The sequence below is a fragment of the Trachymyrmex septentrionalis genome, unplaced genomic scaffold (assembly GCF_001594115.1).
Source record: "Trachymyrmex septentrionalis isolate Tsep2-gDNA-1 unplaced genomic scaffold, Tsep1.0 scaffold13, whole genome shotgun sequence".
Taxonomy (NCBI): domain Eukaryota; kingdom Metazoa; phylum Arthropoda; class Insecta; order Hymenoptera; family Formicidae; genus Trachymyrmex; species Trachymyrmex septentrionalis.
In genome coordinates, this window is record NW_017304438.1 from 3291903 (window position 1) to 3307773 (window position 15871).

A 15871-nucleotide genomic window follows, 5' to 3' on the forward strand; every position below is an offset into this window, starting at 1 on the left:
TCTTCAAATTTCGTCTTCCGAGATGTAAAGCGTAACCGTAAACACTCAATGTTCACCGAGAGAAGGATTTCTTCAACTCGAAGAAACAGATTTCTTTAAATCGAAGAAACCTTTCTCTCGGTGTTATTGTATATTATTCTGTACGATACTATTGAGATACTCTCTTTAAACAAAATAAACTATCTAAACACTCGAGAATATAGCCCTTAGAGCCATAAACATTGACGATCAATAATATCGTGCGATGATATTGAATATCTATTCGGATCGCGGTTCACATTGATACTTAGCAAATAATGGATGTTTTTTGATTCGAGCGATAAAAACACTTTTGACGTGTAATAGATGCATAAATATGTTTCACGATTGGGCAAATATAAATCATCTGAATTCTCAGAAATCAGCCCAGTAATATGAATCATCACAAATAGTATTTTATCCTGGTATAGAATTTCCTTAGGGCACGGAGAACATAAACGGAGAAAAGAGAATCATAAAAATAAGCGATATCGTACGTAAGATATACCCCACGTCGTAAATCTTATATCGTAAATCGATACCTTGTAAAGCTACAATGTATGACTTCTCGCGGTAATACTTCCGAGTCCTACCATTTTGCGAAATGATAGCGCTCGAGCATCAGCCGATAGCTGCTTTCAACGCGGCTCTTCACGACACGCGATATATTTAAAGTCGTTAAAGAGAGTTAGAGAGAGAGAGAGAGAGAGAGAGAGAGAGAGAGACATTTCCAGGCATTTTCCATGTCATCCTAAAATCACATATCTCATTAACAACTTTATTACTTCGCTTTACTACGCTATCATTAGAAAAACATCGAAACGTAAATTACATTACCGAGTGCCTTGACGACAATATAATTATATATAATCGTCAGAAAGCTGATTAAAAATTGAGCTTGATTTTTCGTAAATTTAAATTAAGAACTTAAAATTAATATCACAGAAACACAAATTATCTCGATTCTTCGCTAATTTGCCTCGAAATTTAAATCTTACCAATTTGCACGAAAATGTAGCGAGCTACACGACGTCGAAAAGCTCATTATCTCATTTCCCATATATATAGTTAGGCAAAACTGATTACACAGACAGGCTTTTCGCCCACGAGCGTATACGTTTCCGTGATGATACTTATACAGTCGTCAAAAGTTTCTCATCTTGCGTCCGGAAGTGCCGCCACTCCGGAATGAAGTCGCTTAACTCTTTCCCATCGTACCCCGAAGCCCATCACTTATAAATAATATCAAACTTCCGGGGTTAGTTTTCCCGGAAAGTGCACAATGCACAACGAGCTGTACGACATGAGAAGCACCACCTTTGTCCCGGTCCTAAAAGACCCTTGACAATTTCTCCGGTGTGCAGCCAGAACCACCAAACTAGCCAAGAAAACTGTAGACGACGAGAGAGCTTGTCGGCTCGTCTTTACGCAAAGAAAGTTCGTTAGAGTCGATTAGATTTCGAGTGTCAAGCCCTGAAGCCTCAGAATTCCTCAGCTTCCCGTAGAAATAATTGCATACTTCAAATCCAATTACAAAACAAATAAGCCAATAACGATTAGAAGATTCGTCGGATAATTATATTTCCATTGACAAATAAATTGTAAACGACTTATCGCTAAATATAGATAGTCTTTTTTATCGAAAGTTTTTAGAAATGTTTTTAGAAATATTTGCCGATAATATCGCAAGAATCCAATTCGAAGATGCCAATTTAATTTTTTTTATTTTCAGTTAATAAAGAGTTATTTTGATATTATTTATGTCACTAGAATTACTTCTATTATATTCACATATTTTCAATATTCTGTACTGTATATCTAAAAAAAAAAAACAGTTAAAATAATTGGCGAAATCAAAATGATACAATCGGTGGTTTTAGTTTTAAAAACAGCGTAGAAATTATCCAGCAAATTTGCAAAAAAATTCTGAAGAGATTAAAGCAAAGAAAACCGCGACAATGCGATTGTTAATTGAACAAAGAATGTAATTACGATTCACGATGCAAGGCAGACGGACAGAATAAAAACGCTTCTTAGAAATTGGCTGAAAGACAAATATCTGCATTTCTCTCCCTGAATTGGCGATTCGTCTTACCATCCATGTTTCCATAAACTAAACTATTTCATAACACACAAAATTATTTTTTTTTTCCACAATCGCGCGTTTTATCATCTAATACCTCTCGCAATAGTTTTTTTATCGTAAAATTTCATTCTAAAATCGAACGACTGTTTTATGCCGGATAAGACTTTCATTATTTAGCTATTTCTATCTTTCATTTCCAATTCGTGATCGATAAAATCGGTAGCCGCGACGATAAATGTTGTCCGAGTCGAATGAAACAACCGCGAATGGCGTTTCGCAAGTCGTAGCAGGTTGACTGGTCGATTGTACAAATAACCAGTTACTTTATTATCAATGCAATACGCGAGAACAATTCCACACGTTTATTCGAGATAACGTAAAAGTGCGAACACGCACGTACGATGTGATAAAACAACGCAACGGCCGATCAAGCGACGTTCCACGACGTCGTTTGAGAACGATATAAATCTGACGTGGGCGTAGGATGGCGGATTTCCTGATTTACAACGGACTTGTGCGAGGCGCGACGTACCGTCACATTCGATTACAAGTAACGCGTCTGCACAACGCCGTCCCTCTCTCTTTCTCTTCTCGCCATCGCCATCTCTTCCACCACGACAGCGAGATGAGGCGGATCTCCTTAGACGCATTTTACGCGCATTATATTATGTAAATATCGGCTTATTTCTGCACACACGAGACGGTGTGGAGTGTCCCACGATATCCGGCAAAGGCGAGATATGAGCGAAGGTAGAGGAGAAAAAAAAAAAAAAAAAAAAAGAACGGACGAGCGGAAAACGAGGTCCGAAAGAGACGAGGGGCACTGTGTGCGCGTTTATTCTCTCTTCAACGTAAATGTCCTCTAAGTACAATGGCACCGCACGAATATATGGGGACTAAGTACCGATATATGAACTGCAACACGTCGAGGACAAAAAGCGGTTACGCAAGTTTGCAGACGCAGTAAATAATCGATCGAAAATTTAGGAACAACGACCGAAAGACGGAATAAATAAATCCGCGTTTTGCCACCGTTGGAAAATTTGTGTTAAATTTAACGTACTTCGCGTATTCCAAACGGACCACTCTTAATTTATGTATTAATTTGATAAGCGCAAAAACGTAATACTGACAATTTGTAAACAAGCTGCGAAAATATATTTTTTAGTAAAATTTACGTTTAATTTGACACAAATTATTCAAGTGACATCATCATGCTAGTTAAATTAACATTCGAATATGTTAAAAAATTGAAAATCTTAATAAGAACTTGGGTAGAACTTGAGTTTTCGAAACAAACACGAAATGTTTTTCATTGTACGATTCTATACATAAACAGACGAAAATTAAAATCACAATGGAGTGTACGTAACGCAAGAGAGGAAGTCGACTATTCTTCAAAAGCTGCGCTTCTCTAGTATAAATATTGCGCGTTAAGTAACAAAATAAAACAGAATAACACATTAAGATTCCGCGCGCGACTCGCATTATCGGAGACGCAGGCAAATAATAATAATGAGCGTCTCGCCGAGAGGCCGATATATTGGAATTCGGAGGCCACACGAGTTTACCATTAATTAATATTCAAAGATACGCGGCGCGAGAGCAACCTTGCGGAGGATAAAGACGCCGGATCGTTGTGCAGCCGCGATCGCACAATATTGGAATACGAAGGAATCCACCACCGGGACGCAGCGAGCTTGAAATGAAGGCCGAGAGATTTCCACAATAAATTCCTCGACGCTCCATGCAAGCGTATATGAATACGCACCATCTGTCCTGCGTACACAGATTCTATGTATAACGAATTCCCAAGTGTTGAGCAATCGTCGCGATCGACGAACTGGCGAATTGGCGTTTTACTTTGACTAGGCGATACCGCCCGCCGTGAAAACGACCGTGGTCACGTAAAACGAGAAATTACACGCAACGAGGCAGTTAAATTTAACCATTAAAATACTCGGTTATGGATTTACTGGGTTTTAAACAAGAAACCGCGTCTCGCTACGGACCGCTAAAGGAGATAGCGATGTTCGCTGGACGAAGAAAATTCGCAGGAATTCAGGCGGGTCAAAGCCGCAATTAGTAGCAGCGAAGCAAATGAGTCGTTATTAATTAATAAAGCGTGTTCGTCTTGAACCGTGCAAGCTACACGCACGATGATTCATCAACGAAACGCGCGGCGCCGAGATATCGTATGTTCGCGCGGCATTAATTATACGTGAAATACTTCGCTTAATTTCCATACCGTAGGGCTGATTCATCGTTCGAGGAGGAGACCAATAGGCGGATCGATATCTTTTTGCCATATACGTTGATCGTGTATAACATATCTTTATATCGGTATATAATCGACAAGTTAATTATAGAAATCAGAAAGATTCGTGAACTCACGAGATACACACCCTACAATTTAATTCGTTAACCGTAGAGCAATAAATCAATCATTAATAATAAAATTTCTGTATATTAATATCCCGTATTTTTTAAATCAATAATAACAGCTTCAATCAAATTATTTATTTCAAATAAAAGATCAGAAATGATATTTCTCTTTTCTTATTTTTCTAAAGATGATAACTCTGTCGTGTACAAAATTATTTTTTACCAAATATCATTGTACGTATATATATTTAAAAAAGAAGGGGATATAATGAGTATAGGATAAGCCACGGAAACAATTTGACAATTTTAAAATGAAATAACAGTATAAAATTACGTAATATTAATTTTTATTATATAATAACAGGAAATAGAATGTCATTTAATATACTTGAGTAATTACTCGGCAGATAAAACATTTGAGTGAGCGCTCAGTGATTCTTTATTATGAGAGAATAGTTTTCACACTTAGATCCAGCGAAAAATTAAAGAACCAATCATATTAAAGAATCAGTAAACACTCATTAAGCTGTTTTCTTTGATAAACGCAGTCATTACTTAAATATACTCAGATGTACTTCAATAACATTATATTTCCGACACATAAAAAAGAGTCTAATTGCACTAATTGTAATTCTATTTAAAACCAGACAAATCAGAATTTTCTGGGTTAATCTGTTATAATTTTAGAGCCAATTATTTATTTTCAGATAACAAATACAAAACTAGTTTATTATAATCTTAAAAAGTGTACTTTCACGAATACGAAATACCTTGCAAAGAACATTTCGACTTACTCAGTCCTCCTCAGCCAAACGCAAACAGTTAAATAATATAATACGATATAAAATGTTCTTATAATAAAGTCGATATAATAGATAAAATTGAATTTGCTTTGCAAAATAGAGCTTGACATTTTCGATTATTATAATTTTAATCAAGATAACCAGAACTTCTGATTGATGTGATCAAAATTTTCTGATTAGTCACATTTTCTACCAGAAATTTTCTTAGTATTATATAACAAAAAATTAATATATTTAAATTATACTTCGTATTATTTTATTTAAAAAATAATTAGATTCTTATATATATGAATATCTTTCCGCGCACGATAGAATTTTTATCGCGCGACATGGTCTCATCAGCGCAATAACAATAAGTGAGTCATGGCCGAGGTTGCAATCCACACCTTGTTCGTTATAATCCCTTACGGATTCAAACACGCTCCGTCTGTACACGCACGATGCATTTTGCTTCGCGAATATACACACGATCGTGAATTTTCATTCGAAAAAGGCCAAGAACATCAGGCGTGTTGAAGTCGATGTTGTACCGAAGCGGGGTATTAAGGGCAGGTGTTCGGCAAAACGAACGGGTTGACTCTTAAGCAGATCACACGTGCACCTGCCTGGGGATTTGGTAAGATTGCGAATCGTCGTCAGACGTACAGAGACACCAGGGAAAAGCGGTGAATATTCATGAGACGCGAGCATAATCTTGTACGCCACACAAACGCGCTGCTTAAGCACGACGAATTCGAACGCGATTCGTAATCTGTTGTAACACGCTCATAACAGTGTCCTCTAACAGCCGATATGTGTTCGACAGCGGCTGGTGTGCGCGAATAAATCAGTAAACTGAGGTAAACCTGAGGTGATAACGGTTACGTTAATGAGATTGATATATTTAAATCTGAATGTAGGTTAAGCAGTAATGACAGCGATGAAAGAGACACGGCAAATCAGACACAGGGATTGGAAAAGAGAAACTTCTCCAGAATACTTTATCTACAACGGATCACTTTTATATGACATTCTCTTTGTACCGCATTTATGCAAACCATTAATGGAGTCTTTCTTGCAGTGCGAAAAGGAAACTCACGGAACGGAATACACTGAGAGAGAAATTTTGATATATAACATTTTTTTCATTGCAATGCGTGCAATGTATGTTGTTGATGCGTGACTTGGAAAAACTTTCTTACCTTGTAATTAAAAAATTTTTTATTGCGCCAATCATTTGGTGCAATAACGAAATAATTGAATTTTGATCAAATAAATGAAATTTTGTTAATGATAAAAATAAGAAAACTTTTGTAAGTCGCATATCAATGAAATTAATGATAAGTCGTATCAAATATTTCTCTCGGTGCCTCCCCACGGGACGTGATGTAGAACGGATGAGAATCTCGCGGTTTTTGGCGCCGAACGAACATGAACCGTCGATCGAAATAATCGCGCGAAATAGTAACGAGAGGGAGGGAAAGAGGCAGTGAGATAGAGAAGATTTATTCGTCTGGGACTGTTAGGTATGCCTCGGTAAGAAAAGGTATACATGAAGCTGGTACATGAGCCACGATTACAGTTAGTCACGGGAAGCGGCGAGTGTGCACTTGCACACGGCAGAGTTAAACGGTATCTCCTCGTTTTTTGTCAAAAAATTCAACGGACATCGCGAGGCGCGAGCTACCCGGTTCACGGTCGATGTGTCACGTCGAGACGCTAATCTTCGCTGCTTCATCAGACGTAGCTCTCTTGATATTCATTATTCAAATGACAGGCACCGGCGATAAAAACGCTCGAATCGGGAAGCGATACAGCGCAATGTAATGAGATTTCGATTATCGAACGGATAATCGAAATACTCGCTGTCGTTTCGCGGGGAAATGATTGGCTCGATACGCGAGAAACAAGTGTGATTCGTGTTCGATAAAACGATAACGGGGTAGCATGACTCAGCGTAGCGTATCAAGCTGATTTTTCACACAATCTCTACGAAACGCACTAGAAAACATACATACAACGTACATATCAACGTAAGAAAATCTCTTATTGCTGAAGAAATTTAATATCGATTACTTAAACGAGGAAAAGGAAATGAATAGTAATAACATGCGGAGAGAATATTGCCGAATAGAAAACATTTTGTGCTCGTGTTGGAAACGGTCCGTGCGAGTTCTAGTTAAACTTTTGTGTTGAATTTTTTAGCATGTTCGAGTGTTAATTTAATTATTAAGTTATTTAAATAGTTTGCGTTAAATTAATATTCAACAGTTTTTCAGCGTTAAAATAACACAGTTTATGAGTGAGTGAACGGACAACATAAAAATGTGTTTTAAAACGTAAATTGTAAGATAAATAAATAAAATGTGTATTACAATTGAATATAACGTGAATGTTAATTTTACTGGAAAAAGTGCTTTCATGATTTATTTACAAACTGTCAGCATGATTTTTTTGGTGTTTATTTTTTAAATAATATTTATCACGAGTGTACCAGTTACCTTCTAACATATTCATTTTATGTATGTTAAATTAAATATATAAATTTGAGTGGACCGTCTGGAACGCTTGAAATATGTTAAATTTAACAGAAATTTCCCAACGGTGAATTATTCGTAGAATAAGATCTTTGAATCAAAATTTTTACACTGCTTGCGAGTCGGAATGTCTTTATGGCGAAGAAAAGGTGCTCGCTCGAGTAATCGAGATAAGTGACGCCTTAAACCGACGCGAAATGATAGAAAACGAGAGATCGAAAGAGGAGCAAGAACCTATCGGGAAATGGGTAAGGGAAATGAAAAGAAGGAGAGGGTGGTAGTAACGTACGCTCTCTCTCGCGTGTCATCGTATCTGGTGCATGACAGCTGCCGCCAGTCTTGCTCAATCGGGAAACTATCAAGTTTCGTCTATATAAGCGGGAAACGTACTTCGAGATATAAACCGCTGTACGTTTATGAGATCCGAATTGAGAAAAGGGAGAGAAAGAGAGAGAGAGAGAGAGAAAAAAGAGACGTGAAAACTTGGCACCGCAGAATTGATATCCTGCAAAATACCGCTACGAATTTTTTTAGTAGAGCTACTTCGGTTAGGAAAGTTCGAAAAAGTAAACCAGTACCTGGAAAAGTTCACTTCAGTTTGGATAAAATGAAAAAATACGAATCTAATAAATAACTTAAAATAAAAATATAATGAGAACAATAAGAGCTACTTTTGAGCAAACATTTTTTTTTAATTTCAAGTTCCAAAATGACAAATGAATCGTAATATATGTAATATTGTATATATCGTGTAATTATAATGAAATGAAGTGTAATTGGAAAATTTAGTTCAACATAAGTAGACAGGAACGCCCAGAGAAAAATTTCTTCGAAAACGTCATTTCTTTGATTTAAACATTATTTTTTTAAATCAAATAAAAAACTTTATTCGATTTAAAGAAATTATGTTCAAATCAAAGAAATTGTTTTCTTTAAGCGTACAGCAAAGAAACATTTTTTTAAATCGAAGAAACCTTTCTCTGGATGAATGAAATTTCAAACACACTGAAAGAAAAGATTGGCTGAATATGGCATAGCATTTTAAATTAATTGCAGCAGTCAATTAAAAATGCTACGCCATATTTTACCATCTAACTTGTTGCAGCAGCCAATCTTTTCTTTCAGTTTCTGCATGAGCAGGAACGCAAATTCATCCGTCGTTGCGGTCTGGTCTCTGTAATGTTAACGCACTTTGCGAGCGCTAATCCGTCAACGCGTAATTTCGAATTAATCAAAGACACACTGTGCTAGTTTAAAACGCATCTTATGTAACTCCATGATTATCGAGCCATCAAGCCGATACGCGCGCTTGAGTGGTCATTGAAGCGACGCGATGATCCTGCGAAGAGGAACTCGGTGCGCTGATTCTCGCGTTCATGAGTTATAACTCCGTATACGAGCAGGAAATCGATCATTATCAAAGGTAGGTCGTTCACGGGCCTCCACGAGGCGAGGTAGCGTTTCGCCTAGGTCATGCCCAGAATAGTCAACCCCGGATGTCGTAAAAGCTTTGACACTTGACGCATTCGCGCGCTGCACGAAGTCCAGCCTATACGCTCTTTCGTCCGGTGCCAAATAATTCCTGGGGGAACGTGACAAAGAGAGTAACGACAGGAACGAGGAAATTAAAAGAGCCATAAAAAAGGCACACGCACTAATCCACTAATTGCTAATGTAATCCACTAATTGCTATGTAATCTACTTTCTAGAGTTGCAATTTGCACCTAATAACGGTGTTTCATACTATTTTAACGATATATATATATATATATGTCTGCATCTGAAATTAAAAGAGAATGTCACTGGTGGTATAATAATACCGTTATTCTAATTTCATAAATAAATACAATATTACGATATACTACATTGTACTGAAATAATTTGATAATTGAATGTATCAATTATTATTCTTAATTACTTCACACGTGCGATATTTTTTTATAATAAACACGTCGATAAATATAGCTAACGCGGTGCAAGAAGATGATACGTCGTCGCATTGATTACTTTCGACGAATTGATTAAGATTAATGATTCGTTGGCGCGTGCAACCTCCGTCAGATGAATCGTCTCAGCGAGATAAGCTTGAGAATACCTACGACTTTTACGAGCAAATGCGTGATTCAGCACGCGCCCATTGTAAGCCGTTCACGTATAATCCGTACGAACGAGATCATTGAGAAGTGGTCGATAATTGAGCGAGTGACTCACCGCAAAGCGGTTCGAGAATGTCAATAATCAAGCGAAGAGCGAGCGGAGAGAATGTGGCATTTAACGTGTCGATATTCAATTTGCCTCGCACTCGGAAAAAATAATTATACACGTGAAACGATCGAAATCAAGAAATGTGAAGCGTAATCAAGAAATCTCGCGACTTGTGCCTAGTAATAGGTACACTCATATATAATTCAAGGCGGAAATTGTATCATTCAATCATAATGTCAATATAGTATGGTTTTCTCGAGCAAAATACTCGTTAGTAACAAAAACGTGCGTCAATGTATTAATGTATGCCCCGTAATGAAAAATTATCGTTGTAAGAACTTCGAAGGCAAATACAATTATATCGCCCAGGCTGAAATCGAGGTAGTCACCTGCGCAAACAATTGATCCTAATACGGTTGACATGGCATTTGAGGCAATATGCATCCATATATCATGAATACTTTAATGTCGAACTCCATTCATTTTAGTTATCAATATTATCTTTGAATCGAATAATAAAAAAAATGCTCAACTCACAAGAGGAATACATTTTTCACGGCTAAAAGAATATATGGGGCTGAAGTTTTTGTCAATAATTGTATTTTTTCAAGTTTAGAACTAAAAAATAAGATCGTGACATATGAAATTGCTCCAAATTATTACTTAAAAATTACTCCGAATTATTATTATTTTCACCAGGGCCCACATATTTCAGTTACGGTAAATGAAAAATACTTGAGCTTCAAAACATTTCTTAACAAAGCTCTCACTTTTATTTTTCTCACTGCAGAATATAATACAAAAATTAATTTGTCATTTCAATTTATAGGCCACAGATAAACACATATTTACCATTAAAAATACAAGTAACCCTTCATTATTTCGGTTTACAAGACAAATCGACCAACGATAAAAATGATTATCGACAAGGACACTTACTTGCTGCTCCTTGTCCTTTTCGGTAGCCTCATCCTTGTCCTTTTCTTTATCCTCGGCGGACTCCGTGTGCGGCGCTATGCCGTTGGTGGTAGGCTTCGTGTCGGCCTCCTCGATCCTCTCCAGCTTGCCGTCGCCAGGTGCGGCCGCATCGCCGACGACGCCTCCTTCAGCGGGTATTCCCTCCTTCTTCGGCGTCGTCGTTATATCCACGGACCTCTTGCTCTGTCTCGCTCCCATGTTTGCTTTTTACCTTCTCGTGCCACCTGTCTTTATCTCACTTGCTTTCTGGGTGCCAGGTGGTGTCCACCTAAACCGTCCTGTAATCAGAGCAAATGCGTCGATTGAAATACTTTGGCCAATTTTCCAAAACCTGAAACGAAAAGTAAGACTAATGTTTATAGCGTACTGCGATAAAATTAAGATCGAAAGAAGAAACCGAGAGAGAGCAGTGGCAAATCCGTGTTCGTTCGGGTTCTGCAATTTGACGCAGTTACACGCGTCGATCTGCACAGCGGTTTCGCCGCGGATAAGTTCATCCATCTCGTGAATACGTCGAGGAGCGGGAGTAACTTTCACCGTAGCCGCAGAGATACATCGGAGACGTATCCTCTCAGCGAATTTACTCCGTGTTGAACGAGGATCTGGTTTTAAAGGCAAGCGAACTCGAAATATACCGCGGTCGCGCTTCGTATTCGAAAACGACGTAACTTACATTCACTCCTGTGTCAGATTAATCTGATAAGAGAGATATATGTTTATCGATACGCAGCCGCGCCCTTCATAATTGATTGCGACTTTCGCGCAGGTGTTTCTCACTGTTCCGTTTTTTCCTCTCTCGTCGAAAAAAATACCTCTCGTTAAAAATTCGTTCGTACCGTACACGACAATGTAGAACGGCTGGACGATAATGAGTGGTACGGAAGACAGTTCAGAACACAAAGAACAGCGCAACGGAAAAGCTCTTTCATCGGGAAACAACTAAGCATTGTCTTACTCAAGAATTCGTTTCCGTTATGTGTATTTGGCTAAAACGCGAAAAAAGGAGCATCGGAAAAATCAGTAAACGCGTGAAAGCATTTTTGTCAATAAGCTATTATTTATGTAAACAATATTTATGCACATATTGTTACGTTACATGTAACTGAGTACATACTATATTACTGTGCGATGGATATAAATATCTAACGTTGATCTCGGAGCTTATTATTCGCGACGTTTTCCCAATTTAGAACATTGAACTCATAAAGATGTCAAGTTCGGAAAATCCCGACGAATTATAGATAGCTTTTACTGCATCACTTGTGGCACTCCCCATGTTTTATTTTTTGGTTAACTTGTGGTTACATTAACTTGATAATAACGTAAAAAAGTATGTTTCTAACTATGGTTGGTCAATAAAGTACATCCAGAAAAAGGTGACTTCAATTCAGAAAAAATGTGTTACATCAAAAACAATTATACGATTAAAGAAAAGTTTCTTTGATTTAAACGTCATTTTTTTGGAATCAAGTAAATTTTTATTTTTCTCAAAGGTACTTTCACTTTCACTTAAAAAGATTAACAAAAGAAACAATTTAAATCTTCAATTTAAACATAATTTTTCACTGGAGGTGATGATTTTGTAGTGTAAATAAAAGTTTTTAAAGTTATCACTACACGAAAAGTACGGTTTTGCTGTTATCTAAAAATTAAACTATAAAATATAAAGCTGAAAATAATTTTGTTAAATTATCAAAATAATTATGCTGAACGCTCAAGCTAGTTGTTAGAATAACACACATTTTTTTACAGTTTACTCATGTTTGAATTTCCAGTATATGTTAATTATTTTGATGGTCCAACAAAATTATTTTTAGATCTGTATCTAGCTAAATTTTTAGATACGTTTCCTTTTTCATGGAAACATCTAAAAATTTAATTACGGATCTAAAAATAATTTTGTTGAACGGTTGAAATAATTATATAGGAAATTCAAACATAATAAGAGCAATGCTACAAAAAAATTTAATATGACGCAAAATCATTCTTTCCGTACATATGTACCATACAAAACCAGCAATTAGTGATTAGTCATAGCTGGAAAGACACAATTTTTACATTATCAGGTTAAGTAAGATTAAGTTTAAATACAAGTCAAAATAAAAAAATGAAAAATTGGGCCTCGCTGTTATTACCTGTGAACACTCGCGAAAAAGAACACGCGAAAAAGAAATACACGTTGTCGTCACGATTCTGATTATCCTCGGAAGAGGAGAGAAATAGCTTGTTGGAAGTGGTCGCGGAGAGCACAAGCGAGGATAACGGTATCGCGATGATGACTCCGCTAGTAACGAAAGCGGAAACGCGCGCGCTGTACCGAGGGAACGGCTGTGAAAAACTGGCACGACGAAGCGCGCTAAAAGCCAGGCTTACCTAGACCGCTCGTTTGTTGTGCGCGCGTTAACGCGCATTTAAACGACCACGTGGCCCGAGTGCTCACGCACGTATCGCCACCGTATGCGTACGCGCGAGCAGCTGACAGCCGTGATGCGTAACGCATCTGTGGTCGCGACGAACTTACGCGAGGTCATCCTTTGTGTGCCGATCGATAAGGAAGCTCAAGAGAGGAAAAACGGAAATGATAACCGTTGGGATTGTCCAAAGCAAATAGAGTATGGATGTACAAAGTGAATAAATTGAGCGTAAGGGAAAACTTCGTTTGAATTTAAAATTCATTCGAATGAATCCTTTGATTTTTTTTTCTTTTTTTTTTTTGAAATATCGAAATGGATTTTTTATGGTAAAAAAAGACTCTATTAGATACTCTTTCAGAAGTTGTAAATACTAAAAATAAATATTTTATTTAAAAATAATAACGTTATTTTTTAAGCCGAGCCACTTTTATGGAAAAATGTTTCTCCTTTTTAAATTCTAAATTACTTATCGTGATATTTAACATATTGTTATAAAAATAATTTATAGAAATTTTTGTCATTAATACGAAAATTAATTATTTCAATTAATGTTTAATTAAAATATTTAACATATTGTCATAAAAAATGATTATAGAAGCTTTTATGTCAATATAAAAACGAATTAAAATAATTTTCATATATTATTAACAAAAATTTCTATAACATTTTTTTATAATAGTATGTTAAATATTACGACTGGTAATTATAGAAAACTTAATTGAAATTATTTTAATTGACTTTCATGTTAATGACATAAAAAATTCTAATAAACACTTTTTTACAACTTTTTTACATATGTTAAATATTACGATTAGAATTTAAAAAGGAAAGAAACATTTTTCCATAAAAATAACTCGGTTTAAATAACATTATTTTTAAATGAACGGTTTATTTTTAGTGCAATTACGAATATCTATTTTGATATTTAAAAAAAAAAATCAAAGAATTCGTAAACAAAATTTTCACTTACGCGCAATTTATTTATTTTGTATTATAAATATTCTATTATATATTCTTTAAATATTCTTTTTTATTCCTTGCAATAAATTATATATGAGATGCGTCTATATCTTACATATGTAAAATAGAGTAAGATAAAAGTAACTCTATATATAAACGGTGACAAATAAAGAGTCAACCCAGTACATAAATGCTCTATCTACACTATTACATTTTTATTTCGATTTAAAATATGCAGTTTTCTGTACGCCGTGATCTATCTAATAATCTTTCGAACGTTTCTCCTCGACACTTCACGTTGATGTTTAAAAAATTGATAGAATCAAGCTCGAAAAGTCAATAAATCCTATCAGCATGACGTATAAGCTACTCTCGCTTTTAGACGTATCTATCGTGGCGTTTCGTCATGATCATATATTTACTTATACTATCTATATTTCCACTTTCAGATCAATTTATCGACAAGCCATGAATTTCGATTATGCGTCCACGAAACCACCCAGTGAATGCGATACCAATAATAGTTTGCATTTCCATCGCACAGTTTCCGGATCTTCGGCAAGAAAAAAAAAGTCCCATTAACGAGCACAATTATCATCGCGCAACGCAAGGCGGAATTGGCTTTCTGCTTTCTAGAGACGATTCGTTTCTCGAATGAATTCGTCCAGCTACACATTCCTCGCGCTACACACGTCGCAGTTAAGTTACGCTGGACGAATGAAAGTCAGCGAGCGAGCAGTTGCATTTAGCGCTAATTGAACGACGAGAATATGTAAGTTGATTCCCTTTCACGATTGGATTTTCGTTTTGCAAAAACAACAAACTGCACGCGTCAATGTGAAGTGAAGTCGCGAGTTGCGAAGCGACTGTGCCGGCTATATCACTGTCACCGCATAACGCCATTTGTTTCAAGGTATCCTATTCACGGTGCATTGCACCTCGCATACGTAGCTATGCACTATGTCGGCTGACACCATCACACGTCTAGCTGTCGCGTGTGTGACGGATACCGAGACGGAAACACGATGACACAATATTGTCATGATAATTCCTCCTCGCGCAGCTTCGCTCGCATAATTTTTGACACACTCCGTCATCACTCGATAACGCAATGTAAAAACCCCTGCATTAATTATATAGAAAACCGACTAATTTCTGCCGTTTAAATGTTTCTATATCTTTTGAACACAAAGGGAGGAAAGTTAATTGATCAATTTATAATCATTTACATATTATAGTAAAAGTCACGGAAAATCTAAAAAAAAGATGCATCGTCATAAAAAACCCCTGCATTAATTACAATACATGGAAAATTAGAGCCCGATGAAATGTGTTAGTTTTCACATATAATGTGAATTATGTGGTGAACAAAAAAAAGATGCCACACAAAACTCAATAGTGAATAATTTTCGAGCTACTCGGAGAAAGAGAGTGGTAGCGACTACAAAAATGACAGCTGTAAAAGTTTTGTATGTTGAATTAAATACACACACACATATATATATA

General features: G+C 36.5%; 1 protein-coding gene across 1 annotated transcript in view; it reads right to left on the reverse strand.

Annotated features, from left to right (window-relative positions):
* The window catches only part of LOC108756780 (nascent polypeptide-associated complex subunit alpha, muscle-specific form-like), a 69261-nt gene that overhangs the window by 40040 nt on the left and 13350 nt on the right, over window positions 1–15871 (reverse strand). Inside the window, exon 2 of the mRNA XM_018500821.1 lies at window positions 10953–11269. Within this exon, the coding sequence (XP_018356323.1) occupies window positions 10953–11189 (237 nt within the window). The 5' untranslated portion in view covers window positions 11190–11269. The remainder of the gene's footprint in view (window positions 1–10952; window positions 11270–15871) is intronic.